Here is a 22,323-nt window from a genome sequence, read left to right on the forward strand (position 1 = left end):
CCTTAAAAGTTAAATAGGTGTCCTTAACTTTGGCAGGTGAGGAATCTAACTGACCAGAGGCCACCACCTTAAGCAGAGCCAAAGCTAGAGCCTAGGCCCACTAGCCCCCCTGGGCCCACGCTTTCCTGTACGCAGCTTTGCGTGGCACAGGTCGGCAGGACATTTTGCGTATAATTTCTTCCTACACACACGGTCAGCCAAGAGGAAAAGCCTCTGTACCAGAAAGCAAGAGCCTTCTATAGCAAGTAGAGAAGGTGGTGATGAGCTGGGAGGCCAGCATTAAGCCCTGTCTTCATGATCTGAATTCTGAATTCCTAAGAAGGGGTAGTTTGGTATCAGAAAACTGAAAACCCAATGGTTTGGACTATCCATACGAAGACACCTTTCCCTTAGCAAGGGGATATAGTCTGAGCCCATCTCCTCTACCTCTGCCTGTCCTTGAGGACAAGCTCACTTCCTGAACAGGTATTTCTTTCGAAGCAGCCGAGGCTAAGATGGCATTCCTCTCCTTGACTGCCAAAGTTACACAGCCTCAAAAAAAGGACCCCATTTCTTAATGATGGGAACTTTTGCCACCAGTAGTCCTGCTTCCACCCGCACCACATAACCCAAGTTTTTGGCTTCCACTGAGCACTATCTTTATCCCTGACAGTTTCAGGCCTAGGTGAGAGGTGTGGCTGTCAAAACGATCCCCTTCTTCCTTTTACACAAACCCTCCCACACCCATAGGCGCTTCCTCCTTCTGCCAAAACAAACTTTATTGCACCAAAAAGAAAAAAAAAAAAAAAACTTTATGTACAGTCAGATATAAAGACATCTTTTTGACTCCTGTGCATATATTTCCTCAACTCAAGATTAGGACGTAAAAGTCAGGCTAGTACGCCAGACATGCTCTGCCCATGGCAGGGCCAAGGAGAGGATTGTCACTTGAAAGTGGGAACACTTAAATGTATGACAGGTAACACTGGACCAACAGACCAAGGGCATTCTTCCAAGCCCTGTACTAGCTCTGGGAATGGAAGAGGGAAATTGGAAGCAGGGCCCCTTCTTGAGTCTCCTCGTGAAGAGACCCAGCCTTCAGGTATCAAAGCTACACTTCTGTCCCCCAAGCCCACTTCCTGTCCAGTTCCTTTGCTTCCTGCCATCCCAAGTAGGACATTCTCCTTTGTGCCCAACCCCCTTCCCAACTTCCCCAGGAAGTCTCATGACCCACAAGGCAGAAGCCTCTCTAGCAGCGGGCAGAGCAGGTACAAGTTATCCTCTCCCTTACTCGTGGCTGGATACTGATTGAGGCCCTGTGTCATGTGGATCACCAGTACCCCACTGGGAGACCTATCAGTAAGAATCTGGAAAGTACAGGAGAACACATCAAAAAGGGGAAGGATGGGTTCCCTTGATGCCCAGTGTCACAGGGCACCTAAAGCACATTTTTCTGAGCCAACCAGATAAAGGATCACTGCAGCTAAATAGATAGAGAAGCGACACAGCCAGGCAAACACCCATCAGAGTCAGTGACAAAGAGCAGTTGGGGGGGAGGGGGGAGAGAAGGGGAGGAGTCTTCAGAGTCCCAGCCCCAATCCCCTCTGCCATTGGCTATGCTTGCTCCCCACAACTCCCTGGGCTTTGAAGTGAGGAAGGGGACTACAGGCTGAGGTGAAAACACACAAGGACAGCCAAACAAAATACAATAGGACTAGCATCAGCCTCCCCCCTGTACCCCACCCCCAGGAGTAATACCCTCATTGTGACTAGTATTTATGAAAAATCTGTAAGAGACTGTTCTATGTAGTGGCTCTAATCCCATACACACAACAGCTGTCTGCAATGGGAACTTTTCAAATCGGTGACTGTGGGAACAAACGGCATTTTCAGCTTCTTATGGTGCCTGTGCAGGCTTTACCAAGACCTTGGTTCAGGCCCAGCCACATTTACCTTGTCTTAAATCTAGAATGGGTGAGGGAATGGGGGGCAGAGGAGAAAGGTGCTCAGGTGCTAGGTAAAGCTTACTCATCAGCAGCCTAGACTCCACCACTGTTCCTTCTCTTTGGTCTGTCTAGAACAGTGACTATAAATTAGGAAAAACAAAATTATGCTGGCCTGTGGGAAATAATGGGGGTAAAGAGGCAGGGAGGAAAAGGGCATTGGGAAGCCCTGCTTCAAAACTGAAGACAGACAGACAGACAACCACCCAGACTGCTTAAGTGTCACAGACAGCCCCCCACCCCAAGCTCCCTTCCAGATATCCCCATAAATCATTTGGGCACACTCCCTCTAGGAATTGCAATTTCTGTCTCCACCTGTCCCTAAGGAGCTGGCCCTGTGGAGAGGTGTGTTGGTTGTTTTGTTTTTGCCAGAGGCCCTCGCCCTAGGTGCTCCTGCATAGGTACCTTGGCCCCTGATATGGGATGAACACAGCCCCAGATGCTCGAGAGCCAAGGAGGTCAGATCGGGAACAGCCTCCCCACTTCCACACCCTGGGATCCAAGCTTGCTTGGTTCTTGCCATCTTGCGGGATGATGTCACATTTGGAGGGAGATACACAAGTGCCTCTCCATCCCTGGGGTGGGGGGAAGGGACTTTGCTGGGACTCTCGAGTGGGGGGAGGGGAGAGGGGAGCAGGGTCTAAACCCTCAGGCTCCCGTGCAGGTCTGTCTCTGTCCCAGACGAGCTGCTATCAGAGTCCATTTCGGCGTTCTCATTATGGAGCCTCTCCAGCACTTTCTGACGAATCAGTCCCAGGCGCATCAAGAGGGACTGGTAGTCAAAGTGGCCCCGCTTCTCTCCAAAAGGGTCCTGTGGGGGAAAGGAGACAAGCGGGAAGGAAGATTCAAGTCTGGGTGGCTCACCCTAGACAGAGCAGCTTTAGGCCCACGTAAAACACACGCTCAACTTCTGAGCATGAGGACAGAAGGGGGCATAGCACAGAGAGTTCCCAACAGCAGACAACATCATCTTTGTTTGGGAATACTGTGGCACGTTCACCACCCCAGATAGGTCTGGCTTGGGCCAACATTAAAATGTGTTTTTTGCATTTCCCCAAAGCAAGCCACTGTGCAGAAGGGGGACACGGTAATGGCGAGATAGATAGGGAAGAGAAATTCAAGACCAGGACTGTAATCATTAAGTGTGCTGGTGTTTTCAATTAACCTCATACAAACTATATAAGGGGAAAATTATCCTTCATTCCCTATACTCAAAAAGGGTAATTTGCTTTTCTAAGATCACAGGCAGGTCTAGAATGAAGGAGTTCTGACTTTGGATAAGCACCTGCCCTCCTCCCCACGGACCAGTCATCACATTCCTGTCCAGGTTTCTGGGCATCACTCCAGTCCCTGTCATTCGAGATCAAAGATAACCAAACATTACGTGGAAAGGGGTTAACTGTCCTTAAAGTCTCAAAAATAACTATGGGTGGGGTGGAGGGTATAAAAAAAGAAATTTAAAACGCTAAATAAGGATTATGGCAGCAAAGTAGCTTGCCCAGGGTTCAAACAAGTGGAGACCTCTTTCCTTGGCAGTTACAAAAAAGTCCACGACTTTCCCTCTCACATAATGTCTGCTTCTCCCACCTAAACTCCTTCCACACTTCTGCCCACACATTACCCTCATGACCAAGGGCCAGTGGATGTAAGTCAGTCTCTTGTGACTACAGCCCATACTTTTCACATTTGAGGGTTATGTTCCCCCAAAACTGAACTCCACACTTACTCTGGAGCTGTCAATTTCCCAAATCTTCTTCCTTTCATCACTGGCTCCATTTCCACCCATTCTCTTCCTCCCCAGATGCTGCTTCTCCCTGGCCTTCCCTCGTCATGAGTTGTTTTTCCTTCACAGACTGAATATTAGAAATGCTGCTAGATACCAGCAATGATAATTCCTGATGGGGAACAAGCTACAGCATGCATCATCCTCGATATATTCTCAAAAAAGGTTCAGGAAACAAGTCAGCCTTGAGCTGGCCCTGCCCTTTGAGTTTAAATGCAGCACGCAGGAGGGAAGTCCTTGAAGGGAGGATAGGGAAGCTACCATCTCTGAGCAGCACCTGAGGAAACAAAACAGTTACTCCCACTGCTGGTGGTGCTGGGTGGGTGGGAACATAGACCAAAAAGAACTGGAAAGAACCTGAAGAGGCCTTAGCCACTTATCCAAGTCACCACTTTTCTAAGCAAGTGAATGATCCAAGAGACACAGGACTGGCCCTTCAGGACAGGAAGATTCTCAACCAGTTGCTTATATTTGATCCTATCTACAATTCGGTTTAATAAGAACCTCTTCTTTTAAGCAAGCCTAAATTCTGCATTCTTATTGGAAGCAGAAGCACATTTCCCCAGTAGAGGCAGAGAATGAACAACTGGTTACCATCCTTGTATTAGATTCTTTCAACAATAATTGCACACCCAACGTTTCCCTAAGCATTCCTTCTCTTAGCACCCCCCTGAGCTAGGGATGGAATTCCAACAGATGACTCTCATAATCCCTAAATTCTGAGAGGGCTGAATGTTCTTGGTTTGAAAAGACTACTGACCAAGAAGGGAAGGAGTTCCAGCCTAGAAAGCAGGATGATTCAGATTCTACTCTTGAGTACCTACTTTATGCCAGGAACCTAGAACCAACTCCATATGACTTCAGTCTCTCTCTGGGCCCCAGCTACTCAATGCACCAGGTTCCTTTTGGCTCTGAACTCTATGAGAGATGCGGATGTCACGCTTGTGAGGGGGGTTTACATGGTCTGTTGTAAGGCCTCTGGAGTCAGCAGCAGGGGCTCTGTTACCTGCATAGTCTGGCCTTGAAGGTGCAGACGATCTTTGCAGGCCACCTCATAGAAGTCATAATACTCCAGGAAGGACTTCTCCATCACCCCTCTGGAAAACAAGCAGAGAAGCTTCACTTAGGAACAAGAGGGGAAGACACCACCCCTTCACCATCTAACCTTAATGCCAAATTCAGCAGCTAGAGTGCCCAAGACCAGATTTGGTTTCCTACAAAGATCTTTCAATGGAAAAAGAAACAGCTGACTGCCCATGGTTGCTTTCCCTTAAACCCTAAGGATTATAAAATGAGAGACTGTTAACACTGCTCATCTGAACTCCAACTTCAACTCATGACTTGCTCAATCTCATTCGTTTTCCACAGGCCATCCCTAATCCCAAACCTTACTCAAAATTCTCCTAGATACACCTGAAACATTGTAATCAACTATACGTCAATTAAAAAAAAGAAAAAAAAAACCGTTGCCCCATTTCCTAGAAAAGTTTGTTTCATTAACTCTTTGCTCATCTAGTTTTTAACACCTCGAAATAAACTTGAACCCTAAGAAATGGGTTTATTATGAAGTACTCTACACCTCACTTGGCTGCATAACAGTTAAGTGTCTTTAGTCAAACAGGGGCTCCCTGAAGGCATGGACTATGTCTTTCCCATCAGGCTTGGCACTCTCCAAGAACCACAAAGCTCTCTGAACTTCCTTTTGGGTAACCCCTCGGTCACTTGCTCTTTAAAAGCATGAACCACATCTTTCCTTTTTCTCTATCTTTCTCTGGTGCCCAACACTGGACTTTGCCCCAAAGGTTCTCAAATGTACAAACAAGCTAAATATCCAAAAGGAATACCAAGTACCAAGTGGGCTCTCTTTACACATACCGTAGGGGTTCAGGGCAGGGACACTTTCCTTCCATCATGTCACAGACCGCCACTCTGATGGTCTCATGCCGAATACATTCATTGTAATTTTTGCTGTCTCCTGGATGTCTCTCCTATAATGTGACAGACACCACAGTATCCAAGTACAAAATTTAGGTAAAAAGAAAAGCCAATGGGAAGAGATTTTAGGATTAGTATGGGGTACGTGACCCAAGCAAATGAACTAAGAGGATACCTTTCCCACTATATGGCATATCCATGAAGAGCAACTAAGTCCTTGAGACCACTCACCCCGCCCCCTCCGCCACACATACCAGTACCCATCCTCTGTTATGGGTCATTTGACCTATAAGCAGCAAACCACATCCATCAAATTTCCCTAAGCCTGAAATGAAAGGCCTCGCAGGAAGGATTAAGTGGGAAATAACCATGTATAAGAATAATGGTGGGACAAAAAGGTATAAATGATGCTAGGAGTCTTAGCCTGAAAAAACCTATAGATATCGGGATGCTTCCTGGTTAAGTCCTTTACACATCTGTGGATTTCACCATCATTGAATTCAACTATTGTCTATCAGAAGTAGAACCTGAAGTTTTCAAAAGAAAAAACTCCGAACCTGGTCTGGAGAGCTGATAGGAACATGTGGGCGTGAACAGACGGGAGTATGGCGTTCCACCCTATAACTATTCCCTTGTTCCCCCCTATAACTCTTCCCTTGTTCCCCCCTCCCACCACCAACTCTAGTCAATCAGAGCTTTGGCTCTGATCAAAACATGTAATGGACAGGAAATACACACATGCCTTCAGCCTACCACCACGGTTCCCAATGTGCACCACAGCGAAATCACAAGGGCACTGTGGGATACTGGAAACTTTTTGAGGAAAACCACAGTATTCAACACCTGTGAAACTTCATGCAAACTACTACCTTGAGATAGGTAGTTCAGTTTTAATGTTAATCTGTATTACATTCCTTTTGATGACATACTGTTTCACGAAGCTGGATTTTCAGTCACTACTTTGATAAATAGCAAGTAGCATATGAAAACAGGAGGGAACAGAAATGAGGGTGGTGGCTCTGATCTGATTCCAAGATTTTTTTTTTTTTCGGTACGCGGGCCTCTCACTGTTGTGGCCTCTCCCGTTGCGGAGCACAGGCTCCGGACGCGCAGGCTCCGCGGCCATGGCTCACGGGCCCAGCCGCTCCGCGGCATGTGGGATCTTCCCGGACCGGGGCACGAACCTGTGTCCCCTGCATCGGCAGGCGGACTCTCAACCACTGCGCCACCAGGGAAGCCCTGATTCCAAGATTTTAAAAATTGTGTGGCACTGAACAGGTGTACACATCCTATTATTAAGTCAGTGTAGTCATCTGAGAAGGAAGTAAATTGTTTGGACCTAACTACTTAACAAATGGAACAGTGTGGCATTTCTTTCTGCCTGGGGAACTGTGAAAAAAACTACCAAGAAAAGGGGGTTCTGTGAAACAAGAATGTTTGGTAGTTTTAAGAATAAAAGTCCCATCTCTTGAATTTCCAAACAAGACGTAAAAATCAGCTCCTTGGTTAGCCAATGAGGTCTGTTTCCATTTCCACCTACTCCTGAAATCACATTCACTATTTGTTTGAAAGGATGGCTTAGGGGATAATTTTTGTTCATTCTTAAAGGGTATTTCCCTTTGTTTAGGGAGAAGAATCACCAATATTAGTGTTATCTCAAATAGTTTCAAAACGAATTAAGCCGTTTTAATCATTTAAACTGAAATATTATATCTTTTGATAATATCACTGGAACTCTTTTCCTGTGCTCATGAGTAATCTGGAAGGGGCTTTGAAACAATGGAAGACTTTGGGCTCCTGGGACTACATCCTGATCTGTGTGTCCTTGTGAAAGTTAACTAACCTCTCCGAGTCACCATTACCTCAGCTGAAAATGGGGATAACATTTATCTTGCAGAGTTAGTATGAGGATTAAATGAGAAGTTACATATAGAAGCTTGGCAGTGGCTGGCATGTAGTACACCCTTGGAAAATATGAGTTTTCTCCACCTTCTATTTGGCAGCACGGACTAAAATATTCTTGCCCGAGCCAATGACTGTTCCTGTGGCTCTGCAGGTAACAGTACTTCATAACTCCAAAAGAAAGTCTGGCTCAGCAGTAGTCACTAGGGAGCACCTTAAAGGGAAACTGGGGAATGGAGGCATACAGAAGAACACACTGGCTCCAAGAGCCCCCAAAACAGACGCAGAATCAATTTCTAAATGACTCCACTGACTTCCACATGGTAGATTAATCCAAGTCAAATGGAAATAACTTGACAATGTTATTGAAATTTAATAGGGAAAAAAATTCATTATTAAGGCACACACATGCCAGCTCCTTTTTTCTCCTACGGTGACGAGTTTAATACATGGGGCTGAGCCAGGTCAAAAACAAAACAAAAACCCTCAAGCAGATCTTTCAGATCTCTTAAAACCCAATATTCTACACCCCAAAGCTGGGCCCACCTGGCCTTACCTGCTCAAAGCCAGGTTCATTGTGATACGGGTTCTCAGTCATCAGGGACTGGATGGAGATGAGCACGGAAGAGATGCTCTGGGCTGGGCTCCAGGCAGGGCCAGTCCACGTACTGCAAAACACATCAGAGGGAAGGGAAGAGGGTGAGGCAGAGAGAGAGGGGAAAGGCCATACAGAAAGACCAGTGTATGAGTACCCCGGGGCCTGGCAGCACCATCATAAGTGACTCACTTTCTCTTTCACTATTAATACTCTGGAATTTCCCAGCCTCCATCTCACCCTCATTCACCAGAAATCACTCAACTGCCTAATCCTCTTATCAAGTGTCACAAAAGAGGGCAAAGCAAGCAAAGTAACTTTGAAGGGATTTTCTTTGGACTAGGAGAGAAACAGTAGCCAGGGAAGGTCCCCTTCATCAAAATGAAAGAAATAAGGTAAGAAAACAGCTCCAAAGGCAGTCTAAATGTTAACCTCTATGGATCTTAAAGAGCTTATTTATTTATGGGTGGTGATGGAGTCAGAGAGGAGAGAGAAGTTGAGCACAGAGGCAGAGAAGGGATTGAAGCTCCCTGGTTAGAGGCCATGTGGTGGGGTTGATGATCGGGGATCCAGCTCTCTATCAAACCCCCAAAGAGTGTCAAATCCTCTGAAAACTACAGAGCTCTGCCAAAGGAAAGAAAGGGAATAAGGGGCACTTCTAGAGTGTGGCGGGTTTGAAAATAATACATGAACAACATCTTCAACAGAGAAACACCAAAATTGCTCCTCTCTTTCATATGCCTGATGGAATGTTGGGAGAAGGAGGGAAGCTTGGACATTAAGGACATTTATTTTTAATGCAATTAATTGAAGAGATGGCACCTGAGCTGGAAGCTGAACACAACCTGAACCAGGACTGGCTTGTTCAAGTTAACTCGCCACTTCCCTTTCCCTGCTGGCCTTGAGGGAAGGCCAGTAAGTGATGGGGAACAGTAACTTCCTCAGAGCTCGCTCTTCAGTGCCTCTCAACCTCTCTTCTCAGCTTCGGTCCCCCAGGAACCCTAGACCTTGTGCTCTCCGAAGCGTCTAGTATTCGGGGATTGAAGTCAACAGGGTAAACTCATTCAATTGCTTTTGTAAGTCAGCCCAATATTTTTTTCTAGGTAGGGAGGAAAGGAGTGCAGCTGTTAAAGTGAATAGTCAACTAAGTACGCACGGGAATTTTCTACTCTGATTCTTGATGGCAGATTTTCAAATTCAGAGTAGCTTCTCCTTTTCCACCCAATACTTCTGCCACTTTTACCCCACCATCTTACTTCCCGTTTCTACCATGAACTGATGTTTGCTCAAAATAGTTTTATATTGGCCTAACGAAGGAAAACCTAATACAAAAACACTTTCAAGAACAACTTTCATACAGAAACAACAACTGAGTTTCCTTACCACTGTGGTTTATATACACCACTATCCTTCCAGCACAGACAATCCTATACCCTAACGAGATAAAGGACTTCTTTAAGGACAACCTCCTTCAAAGGACTTTCTCACTGCCGCAATCACAGAACATATTCTTGGATCTGAGAGAACTGGGCAGAGGGAGAAGTTTGTTTCAGCTGCCTTTTCCCTACACAAACCTAAAACTATATTGGATTGGACAGGAAGAAAGAAAACAGTATCACCAGTCTGGGCAACTTTCTTAACTTCAACTTTTACTTGTTCTGTGCCCCAGGGAAATTCAGACCACACTAAAAAGACCAATCCAGAATATGCTAGAAGATATTTCCATTCTGAATTTTTAACCCCCGAAGGAGATTAAAAGGGAATGGATGAGAACTACTTGAAGCAAAATCTTGGTAGCACCCAGAAACAAAAATGTACTTGAAACATCTGTGTTTCAGATCTGATGTGACTTCCAACCTCAGACATTTTTCATTCAGTTGCTAAAATATAATCATCATCATCACCACCACTGCCTCCAAAGCCACTCACGAGAGACTCAGAAATAAGACATTCACAGCCTTGAATGGCACCGGATCTGCAGCCTTTCTCAACCTGCTCAGGAGAGAATTAAGCCCTGATGCCCTAAGGGAGTGGTTCTCCAACAGTTCGCACCAGAATCACCTGGAGAGCCTGTAAGACACAAGACTGCTGGCCCTATCCCCAGAGTTCTTGACATAATAAGTCTAGGGTGGGGGCCCAGACTCTACATGGCTATAAACTCCCAGATGCTGCTGCTGCTGCATGGGGTGAACCACTTCACTAAGGCATCCATTGTACGTCATGAATTAACTTCTTTTTCTGCATCTAGAATGACAGTAATCAAGTACCATCTGGGGGAGAATTGAGGAAACAGTCACTCCAATCATTTTCTGTGTCCTGTGATTCAGATGAGAAACCCTGGTTGATGAAGGCTGGCCTAGAGTAATATTTGCTAACAACCAACTTGGCCACTTAGAAGTCTCCTCTTACCCTAGAATACTCAAGCAGACTTTCCCATTGCGGTAGAAGTTGGGGTTAAACCTCACTGTGTTATTGCCCGTTGTCATCAGTTTGACCCGAGGTGGGTGGATGGGATAGTCGGGCGGACACCGAAACACGAACAGGAAGAAACCCCCTTCATAAGGAGTGTCAAATGGGCCTGTGATCAATGCATGAATCTGCAAAATAAAACCCCATCTCAAAATTGTGAGGTGATGTCCCATCCCAAACCCTCCTGACTTCCACTTGCTACCCACGCCAGAAGCAGGACCTTCATCTGAATCCATAGTCCATATCCTCACCATGAAAAATGAATAGCCTGTGCTCACTCACACTAATAAATATTTCTGGAATTTTTTTTTTTTTTTTTTTTTTTTTTTTTTTTTTTTTGTTGTGTCCTGTGATTCAGATGAGAAACCCTGGTTGATGAAGGCTGGCCTAGAGTAATATTTGCTAACAACCAACTTGGCCACTTAGAAGTCTCCTCTTACCCTAGAATACTCAAGCAGACTTTCCCATTGCGGTAGAAGTTGGGGTTAAACCTCACTGTGTTATTGCCCGTTGTCATCAGTTTGACCCGAGGTGGGTGGATGGGATAGTCGGGCGGACACCGAAACACGAACAGGAAGAAACCCCCTTCATAAGGAGTGTCAAATGGGCCTGTGATCAATGCATGAATCTGCAAAATAAAACCCCATCTCAAAATTGTGAGGTGATGTCCCATCCCAAACCCTCCTGACTTCCACTTGCTACCCACGCCAGAAGCAGGACCTTCATCTGAATCCATAGTCCATATCCTCACCATGAAAAATGAATAGCCTGTGCTCACTCACACTAATAAATATTTCTGGAATTTTAAGAAACCCCATTACAGTGTAGTGGCATCTTACTCAGGGGTTACATTCTAAAGTTAGAGCCCAAGGTGAAAATTGAATCTAGCCAAAATCACCCTTGAGTGTCCTTTAAAACTCCCTTAAAGCATGTTTTTGTTCGGACTTCCTTGATCAGTATTTTATGTAACAAATGGATAGAACACCAACGTGCAAAACATAATATACATCTGTAAAATATTGTCTTAGCATGTTTAATTTTAAGAAATCAATACATATTTTTACTGAGTACGTAGGTTTGGATTTGCCTAGGTTAAACATGCGTACGATGCAACTCCACCCTCCATTTATGTGGCACAAAGGGGAGGAGATGAATGGAAAAGAAGAAAGGGATTGGAGGCCACAGCACCAGTGCCAATCACAGGGCAGAGCTGAGGGTTGTGATGGAGGCCTACGGTATCTGTCTCCTCCGCAGAGGATCAAACCTACTGTGGAGGATGTGGCTCAGGCAGCATCCAGCTGTGTGAAACATACAAAGAAAAATGGGGAAACTCAGGGTCCACTCGGAGCCACAGACTATCCCCAGAACTTTCCCCAACACTGTAGGTTAATAATAATATTAAAAAATCAGCAGCACTTGAAACAAAATGCTAAATTCTCTTCCTCCAGCTATGATTGATTGAACAAGACTTCCCTTCTTGAAGGGAAGAAAACCTAACTGACTCAGTTATATTTCTTCATCTACAAAGGCTCCTAGGCACTTAAGTCTGCTCAGAATTTAAACAGCAAGAGGAAAAAGGACCTGCAATCCAATGCCTCTGTCTATAGCCCCCACCTTGCCCTGGTGGCATCCTATGTTATCTTTTAGCCTTCAGTCATTTGGAATAGCAAGCTCAAATGGTATCAACATGACATCAATTCTGGGACCCCAGGGACTAGCATATTAACACTAATACTTGACTAAGAACAAGATGTCCCAGGAAAAACATTTCCAACCACATAAAAAGAAAAAAATCAATTTAAAGGGAAACCTATTCAAAACAAAACAGACACACGAATAATACCAAATCTGAATTTTTACTATGAGAAATTTGACACTACAAGGAGCTTTCATTTAAACAACACTAGATTTAGGTAATCTGATTTCTTCCCGATATCAGTTTAAGTAAAAATTCACTTCTCAGGGTAGAGCAATCAGTGACAGAGAAGTCTAGGTATCTATGCCAGAGGAATTTAAGCTTTCTCTGTGTCTGTGTGTGGACAAGAGAGGAACGGTCTTTGGGGTGGAAAGGATATTCAAAAGCAATCAGTAAGGACAAGAGCCTAAACAAGGCCCTGTAACTACAAACACTGTTCACTCAAGCTTGTCCCATCCCCAACCTTCTTGGCATCTGACTTACAGCACCACACTTAAAGGTCAAGAGTGGCAGGATGGGGGAAAAGTTGCTAGTACAATAGGGTGACCATATAATTTATCATCCAAACTGGAGCATTTTTGAGAGGTAAAGAGTGCTCTATTAATAATTAAGCTTGGACAACAGGCATAAACTGGGCTTTTCCAAGCCAACCAGGACCTTTTGGCACCCCAAAACAGATACCTGTTCAAGGCTCCGCTCCACCTCACTGTGCGACCTTGGGCAAGCCACTTACTCTCTTGGGGTTTTGATTTATTCATCTATGTAATCAGAGATGTGAGCTGGATAATCTCTTTTAGGCTCTTTCAACTTTATGGGCCCAATTTCCCAATAACCCCCAAACCCCACCAAGGTACATACCTTAGTCATGTCAACAGTATCAGGTACAACGAACATTCCTGGAGGAGGCTCCTTATAAATGGACATGATATCCCTGTATAACACCAAGAGGAAGTGGGGGAGGGAGTGAGGGAGAGGAGAAAAAAGGGGAATCCCTTGAGCAGGACAGTTGTTATCACCTCAGTGAGGCCAGGGTTCGAGAAAGTGGTGCTTGGTACCACAAATGTTTGCACCGTCTTGTTGGCTGAGAAATCTCAGCTGAGTATTTGTCAGGCAAGCAGAGAGCAAATTATTATCAAAGGGGCATTGTTTCCTCAGGGGGAGGGAAGGGAGAGGGGGAAAAAAAAATCAGAGATCCCAGTGGTATCCGATGTCACCCTGGAAAAGCCACATCCCACTTACTCTCACTTCCTCCCACATGGCACTTCATTCACTCCCCACCTCCGAGATTCCCAGGTACTATACGGCTGAATGCTAAATGAAGATTTCTCAGTAACTGGGAAGGCATAATCAACTCCACTAAAAAACTAATTCCATAAACCACACAGTGGACCGTTGTTAGCATGGGGATTATATGAAGCAAGTGAACTAGCAGGGAGCAATAATGGCCTTCTTGCCCAGGAGACTAATAGTGTACAGACCTCCTCAGGTTGGGATGAGGACCCTCTGAAATTGCTGAGAATCTCACAGGTGGAGGATGACATGAAGTCATTACTGTAGAAGATGAGAGGACTTCTAGGTCATAGCTCATCAACTAGAATGGATCAGTTGTGAGCAAGGGCCTATAGGTGGGAAATCTAGGGACTTGCTACGGTACAGAGGGACATAAACAAGTGCAAACAAGCGACAGAGTGGATGAAAAGAAGTACTGGAAGAACTCAGAGGTATGTTAGGATTGGAAGACTGAAATAGCTGAAAAAGTACAAGAGTTGAGGAGTGCTGAGTTTCTTAAGTTAGAGGTGGCAACCCTGATGGAGTTGGCAAACTGTGTCAGGCACTGGGCCAGGTACTTTACACACAGTATGCCGTTTAATTTTTAGTACAACCTTGAAAGTAGGTAGAAACATCTGAAAGAACTTGGAATGTGGGGAATGTGATTACCTAGATGACGATGACTGTGATGGGGGCATGGGGAGAGAGAGTCTGGCTATCAGCAAACAGGTTTCAGGATTAACAGCAGCTAAAAAGCATTCCCTTTTCCTATGTGACAGGTACTATGCTAAGCAATTTCACAAAAACATTATCTATTAAATGATATGATCTGAGATCAGTCACCCAAGAAATAAGCACAGAAGGGACTTGGGCCTTTGTTCCTATATTTCAGTTGGGTACATTTGCTTCAGAAAGTAAATCACATGACTCAGAGGAAAGAATACAGAAAAGAAAGTCTTGAGTGGGATATTACAAGTCAATGTGAGACTGGGTGGGGGGGCGGCGGGGGGATGGAAGCTTGAGTTCCTGGAACAGGTGTGAGAGTAGAGAGCTTTGGGGTTCTGGAAAAGTGGTTCAAGAGAAGGCTGCGGGCATGCGTGGGAAGCGACCTAGACTTGGGGAGGGGACTCTGTGGAGGGGGTTGAGGAGGCCGGGAATAAAGCCAGGATGGCCTGACGTCTCAGGCCGGGCAAAGCAAGCTGTGTGTGTGTCTTACAAACGGGGCTCGGGAGGAGACGACGCAGGGGACCGCTGGGTGGGGCCTCCGGGCTGCATCTAACAAGGCTGGGGTGGAGAAGGGGGGAGAGGGGCGGTGCGGAGGGCGGGAGGGGGTGTTACTGAAGCGCCGAAGGGTCGGGTTTCGGGCGGGAGGTCCGGAGGTGTGGGGGAGGGTGTCCGGACTGGAGACCGAGGGCTCAAGGGAGGTTACCGAGGGGCGGGGTCGGACCTGGATACGCGAGGAGGGGCTTGGTGCGTGTGGGGCTGGGGGCGGGGGGAAAGGGGACTTGGATCCCGATGCTCCGGGCTGGCAAGACGTGGGCTTGGGAACTGGGCCGCCGCGAGGGCAGCGGGGGTGGTAGTGGGACAGCGTGGGGGCGGCGGGGAAGGTCGAGCCCCGGAGCTCGGGGCTGGGGGAGGAAAAACCCCGGGTCACCGCTTGTGCGTGTGGGGCTGGGGGCGGGGGGAAAGGGGACTTGGATCCCGATGCTCCGGGCTGGCAAGACGTGGGCTTGGGAACTGGGCCGCCGCGAGGGCAGCGGGGGTGGTAGTGGGACAGCGTGGGGGCGGCGGGGAAGGTCGAGCCCCGGAGCTCGGGGCTGGGGGAGGAAAAACCCCGGCTCACCGCTTGATCCGGAGCAGACACTGCGGCGCGGTTCGCTCGCCGTCCCAGTCGGAGCTGAGTGTGGGGTCCCAGTGGCTAAGCAGCGCGGCCCCGTGGGCAGCGGCCGAGGGCGGGAGCCCGGGCAGCGGAGCCAGGCCGCTCCCTGGCCCCCCGGCCCCGCCCGCTGCCGCCGCCGCCGCCCACACATCCGGCAGGAAAGGCGGCCCGAACCCGCCGCCGCCGCTAACGCCAACAACACCGGCGACGCCGCTCGCTCCGGGGCCCGCCGCCCCGGCGCCTGCCGTCGCCGCCTCCTCAGTCGGACTCTCCGCCATCGCTCCTTCGCTTCCGGGACTGCTCGGCAGCACGTCCGCCGACCAGAGCGGCCGCTGCTCCCTCCCGCTCTCCGCACCACCGAGAGCCGGGCCAGAGTGTCCCCACCCTCCGCTTCCCCGGCCTGGGCGGTGTTGGCTCCGCCCACCCCCGCCCCGACCAGCGAGAGGCGCTCTGCAAGAGCGTCCACCCACAGTCCTCCAGGGCGGGCGGGGGTCGGTGCTCGCCGGCCAAGCGAGGGTACTGGGCCTGCGCGGGTCCCGCGCTTTGCGGGAGGAAGTTCTGAGGCGGGTCCGGACTCGTAGGTGCTGTTGAGGACCCAATTCCAAGTAATATTTTAGTTTCAAACGTTGAAAGGGGAAGAGAGGAGGACCATTTACCACATCTAGGAAAGCGACCCTCAGACGTGCCCAAGGGGTAGGACTGGGGATCCAGCTTTCTTGTGGGGAGGTGCTGAGTAGAGGAGTTGACTCGCTTAGGGCCCTTCCTGTCTGAAAGTCTCTGTGATTTATCCTTCCTGCACCCTCACCCACGGAGGGCAGGCTGCCATTGCCCCCTGCCTGCAACAGGACCAAGAGGAAGGAAGGAAGGAATCAGGAACTACAAGTGAAAAACTACCTCGTTTTAGAGTTTATTCGATATATATTTATGAAGGGCCTGCTAAATGCCAGGCACTTTTGCTAGGCGTTGCCATAGGGATAATAAAACAAACCTAGAGAAGCTTGGTAAAAAGAAGAAAATCAGGCCTCCTGACTCCAAGGTCAACATTTCTTTCCACAAGGCCTTGAATACGCAGGAATCAAGGGGCTGTGAGTTTAAATCCTGGGAGGATTCCTCAGGATTTTACTGAGATTAAGCTGAAAAAATACAAGCCATCAAAAAAACAAAAACAAGCCATCAAAAAAAAAAGCTTTCCCTTTTCTCCCTATCAAGAGTACAGGATCATAATTTAACACTCCCAGCAAGACCTTGGGCAGCACTCAGTAACCAAACATACTGATACTTATGTAGCAAAGCACATGAATATTCATATTAATTTGGGTACACTTATGAATATTCATACTAAATCAGACGAATAGCCTCACTTTATTTTTAAACTTTTAAAATTTCTTTAATGTATCTATTTATTTTTGGCTGCATTGGGTCTTCGCCGCTGCTCGCGGGCTTTGTCTAGTTGCAACGAGCGGGGGCACTCTTCGTTGCGGTGCGCGGGCTTCTCATTGCCGTGGCTTCTCGTTGCTGAGTGCAGGCTCTAGGCGCACGGGCTTCAGCAATTGTGGCACAAGGGCTCAGTAGTTGTGGCACGTGGGTTCTAGAGCGCAGGCTCAGTAGTTGTGGCTCACGGACTTAGTTGCTCTGCAGCATGTGGGATCTTCCTGGAACAGGGCTCAAGCCCGTGTCCCCTGCATTGGCAGGCAGATTCCCAACCACTGTGCCACCAGGGAAGCCCGTAGCCTCACTTTAAATTACGTTTTGCCGCCAAATTTGTTTTTTAAAAAAGAAGTCCTGTTTTCACAGCTTTGTGAATTTTCCAACCAGGGACTGTGGAGTTGAGTGATAATGGCCAGCATTTATTTAGAGCTAAAATACTGGTTTTTTAGTTAACATTTACTGAGTGCCTAATAGGTGCCAAGCTTTTTTTTTTTTAAACACAAATGGTTTTGTTTTGTTTTGTTTTGTTTTTTTGCGGTACGCGGGCCTCTCACTGTTGTGGCCTCTCCCGTTGCGGAGCGCAGGCTCCGGACGTGTAGGCCCAGCGGCCATGGCTCACGGGCCCTGCCTCTCCGCGGCATGTGGGATCTTCCCGGACCGGGGCACAAGCCTGTGTCCCCTGCATCGGCAGGCGGACTCTCAACCACTGCTCCACCAGGGAAGCCCGAATGGGGTTTTTAAAAATAATTTTTGGCTACGTTGGGTCTTCGTTGCTGCTCACGGGCTTTCTCTAGTTGCGGCGGGCGGGGGCTACTCACTGTGGTGGCTTTTCTTGTTGCGGAGTACGGGCTCTAGGTGCATGGCCTTCAGTAGTTGTGGCACACAGGCTCAGTAGTTGTGGCTCGCAGGCTCTACGGCACAGGCTCAGTAGTTGTGGCGCATCGGCTTAGTTGCTCCGCGGCATGTGGATCTTCCCGGACCAGGGCTTGAACCCGTGTCCCCTGCATTGGCAGGCGGATTCTTTTTTTATTATTATTTTTTAAATTTTATCTTATTTTGAAAATTATTTTTGGCTGGGTCTTCGTTGCTGTGCACAGGCTTTCTCTAGTTGCGGCCAGCAGGGGCCACTCTTTATTGTGCTGCGCGGGCTTCTCATTACGGTGACTTCTCTTGTTGCGGAGCATGGGCTCTAGACGTGCGGGCTTCAGCAGTTGCAGCACACGGGCTCAGTAGTTGCAGCATGCGGGCCCTAGAGCGCGTGGGCTTCAGTAGTTGTGGTGCAAGGGCCTAGCTGGTCCGTGGCATGTGGAATCCTCCCGGACCAGGGCTCGAACTCGTGTCCCCTGCACTGGCAGGCAGATTTCCAACACTGTGCCACCAGGGAAGTCCCTGGCAGGTGGATTCTTAACCACTTAAGCACTACACCACCAGGCAAGTCCCGTGCCAAGTGCTTTGTATGTCTTATTTATTCCTTTCAACAAACCTATGAAGTAAGTACTATTATTAGTCCATTCTGATAGAGGGAAAAAGAGAGGCTTACAGAGGTTCAGTCATTTACATGGGTCACAGTGAGAGCAAGCCAAATCTGTCTCCAGAAAAAACGTTCTGACCACTATGTGATACTGTCACAGCTTGGAACTCTCTCCCACACTTATCACATTGTACCTTGTACTAATTACGGTCCTTTGGTACCTGTTGCTTCCACCCCCTACTCCCCCCTGCTCCCCGTTCTTCGGACTCTAGATCGTGTATTATCTATGAATCCAGCATGGGGCCTGTCACAGCTTAGGTTCTTAACATGAAGCAAAATGAATTGATACAATATTTTATACAGATTTCATGTTTCATTGGTATAGCGTTCTACCACTCTATAATAAAGATGCCTAAATATCTCTGAAAGGATATGTAAGAAACTGGTAACAGCGGTTGCCTCTTGATTGCAGACAAGATGGGGCAAAGGGCATATATATATATACATACATACACACACACAAACACACTTGTACCTTTTAAATGTTGTGCTGTACATCTATTGCCTATTCAAACTACATATTTCATTCATTTTTTAAGGATTCTAGAATTTTTCTTAGGTATTATTTACTTAGTAAGATGGTCAAAAGTCAACTGTTGGGTAACCTCACACAAAGAAAAACACTACTCCATAGCTTCTCCATGGCTACAGACTGCAGAGGCCCATAGGGGGCCCATGGGGTGAGAGGACTCCTCAATGGGCCCCTTACTTATTATTGGACCATTGTTTTCAGGTATAAGGTCCATTAGAGATGGGACAATGAACAGAAAAACACTTAGCTCAGATCCAGAAAAAAGAGGTTCAACCTTTGATATGTACCACTCTGCAAACATCCTCTTTGAGCCTATTTAGAGATACAAGATAGGTGCTCCATGCTTACTGCCCTAGAGGACGTCATATGTAGTAGCTAGACAGATGAGTAACCAAACCACTAAAATAAAAAGCAGTATGTGCTATAATAAAGGTATGAATTACTTCAGAGGATGGAGTAATTAAAAATGACTCATAATATTAATAATATGCCTGGGGGTGTTAAGGCTTGGCAGAGAAAGCAATATTACAGCTGCTTGAAGGACCAGCTCACCAACTCCCAAGGGAACTCCAGAAGGCCTCTAAACTGGGAAGAGGAAGGACCAGGGAGAGGCTAGCAGAACTTTGTGAATTGGCATTGCTTAGTCCAGTGCTCACTGACTTTCTCAAGGCAACACCTGGCTGCTTCCGCCCCCCCGCCCCCCCCCCCCCGCCCCCCGCCGACCCCGGCAGCTTGGCCAGAGGGCAAGAGTGTGCCTTCTGGAGCCACTCCCGTGGCCTCTGGGGATGGATGACACAACTAAGCTGTCTTCCGACAGGAAACTGGATCCAAGCCTCTCTCTCCTCCCCAGCACACTGGACTGCATTGAGCCATCTCTTAGTGCAGCAAAGTTTGGTAGCGCCTTGCTCATGGCAACCTGGCAAGCGCTCTCCCCCAGGACAGAGACCAGCAAGTATCCTGGAGTTCAGGTCACTGCTGTGCTTCAACCCTCTAAATAGATACATCGTGAAGATCCTTCTCCCCTTCCCCAAGGTCCTGTGTCCCACTGCTCTCTGGAGCAGTCCTTCCCCTCCAGGCCTAGCCTTTTGTCTTGGGCTCAGTGCCAGGAATAGATAAAGAGTTCCCACCCAGGTCACAAACTGGGGGCTAAAAGGAAAAATCAGAACTTGGAATGAGTGTTGGAGGCTTCTGATTGTAAGTAATAATGGCTATATTAAAATTTTTAATAATACATGTATTATGTGTTATCTCATTACATATCTCAATACATCTTTATATTACATATTAATACTGTACATGTATACATTACACATATTATTTGCATACATTTACCTGTATTACCTTACTTGGTTGTCACAATCACTATGAATTGTTCTCATCCCCATTTTAGAGATGGGGAAATCAAGGCTCAAGGGAGATAATTAACTTCATAGTTAGGAAATGGCAGGGCTGAGATTTGCACTCCCCTCTAACTCCCAAGTCCATGCTCTTTGCCACCTTGCTGAACTCTTAAAGGCAGTGGTTACTCAGTTTTTTTGGTCATTACCCCAGTGCACCTCTGTATGCACTCACAAATATTTTGCAATAAGCAAAATGGTCCCATCCATGGGCCATAGAGCTTAGATAAAGAATCTCAATGGTAATGGACTAATTGCCTGGTTGGGGGTGGGAGCACATTCTCTCTTTTTTTCCTAATATTTATTTATTTATTTGGCTGCTCCTAGTTGCGGCACTTGGGATCTTTTAGTTGCAGCATGCGGGACCTAGTTCCCTGACCAGGGATGGAACCTGGGCCCCCTGCATTGGGAGTGCGGAGTCTTAGCCACTGGACCACCAGTGAAGTCCCGCACATTCTCTCTTGACTCTAGAGTTCCATGGGCCCACCAACCACATTCCCAGCCCCGCTGATTTGGATTTGAAAGCCCAGCAATTCCAAAGCTGTTTGGAACCCATGATGAAGGGAAATTCTTACCAGCCCCTTGGGGAAAAAATAGGTTCCTGGAGCTTCACAGGAAGGAAATGGTGACCATCTTCCCTGGGGGCTGCTCCTTGATTACCACCAAAGGGTAGTGACCTGGCAAGGGTGCCAGCCTGACATCCCAAAAGGTTACTGCATTCCATTTGCATAACAGAATTACCAGTTAATCCATTGCTCCCTTGGTGATACCTCAGCTGCCACTTCAACCTCAGTCTGATTCCTTCTCTTTGGCCCTAAGATTCCTGGACTCTGCTTCAGGTTCTATCACTGGGTTGCTGTGGACAATCTTGAGAGTTACTTAAGGTGAACAGACGAAGAGGACAAGTAGCAGATTACAGTAGACCAACAGTTCTCAACTGGGAGTGATTTTGCCCCAGAACTAGGAGACATTTGTCAATATCTTACATTTGGCAATTGGTTGTCACAACTTGGGGAGGAGAGGGTGCCACTGGCATCTAGTGGGTGGAGACTAGGGATGTTGCTAAACATTATCAGACAATGATTTATCTGGCCGGGAATGTGCCAAGGGTGAGCGATCCTGTGGAAGAAGACCATGATTGTTGAATGTTGGGTGGTCTTGGATTGAAATCGTTGGCCTGCTGTATGACCTTGAGCATGTCACTGAATCTTGGATGAGTCAGCACAGTGATTAGAACACAGATTCTGGAGTTTGAATCCCAGCTTTACTAACCAGCCGTATGACCTTCACCTCTCTGAATCTCCCTCATTTTCCTTACCTATAGAATGACTTATTTCAAAGGGAGGTTGAAGTTATTCATTGAAAATGCTTACCACCATGCCTGACATACAAGTGCTCAAATGTTAACTCATGTTATTACAACCAACACTAGCCTCCTTGCTTTTCCTCTTCTATAGCACATAGCTCCTGTACCCACATATTCAATAATGTATGGCATTGTTCAGTATTGTTTCCACTCTTGATTTTTCAGCATTCCCCAAGACTCCTAGGATGCTTAACACCTAAATACCTGCATGACTATCTTTATTTATTTTTGGCTGCGGTGAGTCTTCATTGCTGCGCGTGGGCTTTCTCTCGTTGCGACGAGCGGGGGCTACTCTGTTGTAGTGCGCGGGCTCCCCATTGTGGTGGCTTCTCTTGTTGCGGAATATGGGCTCTAGGTGTGCGGGCTTCAGTAGTTGCAGCACGTGGGCTCAGTAGTTGTGGCTTGCAGGTTCTAGAGCGCAGCCTCAGTAGTTGTGGCGCACGGGCTTAGCGGCTCCGCGGCATGTGGAATTTTCCCGGACCAGGGCTTGCACTGGTGTCCCCTGCATTGGCAGGCGGATTCTTTTTTTTTTTTTTTTTTTTTTTTTTTTTTGTGGTAC

General features: G+C 47.3%; 1 protein-coding gene across 1 annotated transcript; it reads right to left on the reverse strand.

Moving 5' to 3' along the window:
• Window positions 1–744: 744 nt before the first annotated feature.
• UBE2Z (ubiquitin conjugating enzyme E2 Z) lies at window positions 745–15,855 on the reverse strand. Its single transcript, XM_007109409.4, has 7 exons — window positions 15,475–15,855; window positions 13,221–13,293; window positions 11,107–11,294; window positions 8,159–8,270; window positions 5,641–5,753; window positions 4,772–4,862; window positions 745–2,793 (listed from the first exon to the last, which is right to left on the reverse strand). Exons 1-7 carry the CDS (start codon window positions 15,786–15,788, stop codon window positions 2,623–2,625), a joined length of 1,062 nt encoding a protein of 353 aa, XP_007109471.2. The 5' UTR covers window positions 15,789–15,855; the 3' UTR covers window positions 745–2,622.
• Window positions 15,856–22,323: the final 6,468 nt, after the last annotated feature.

The sequence above is a fragment of the Physeter macrocephalus genome, chromosome 14 (assembly GCF_002837175.3).
Source record: "Physeter macrocephalus isolate SW-GA chromosome 14, ASM283717v5, whole genome shotgun sequence".
In the NCBI taxonomy this organism is placed as follows: domain Eukaryota; kingdom Metazoa; phylum Chordata; class Mammalia; order Artiodactyla; family Physeteridae; genus Physeter; species Physeter macrocephalus.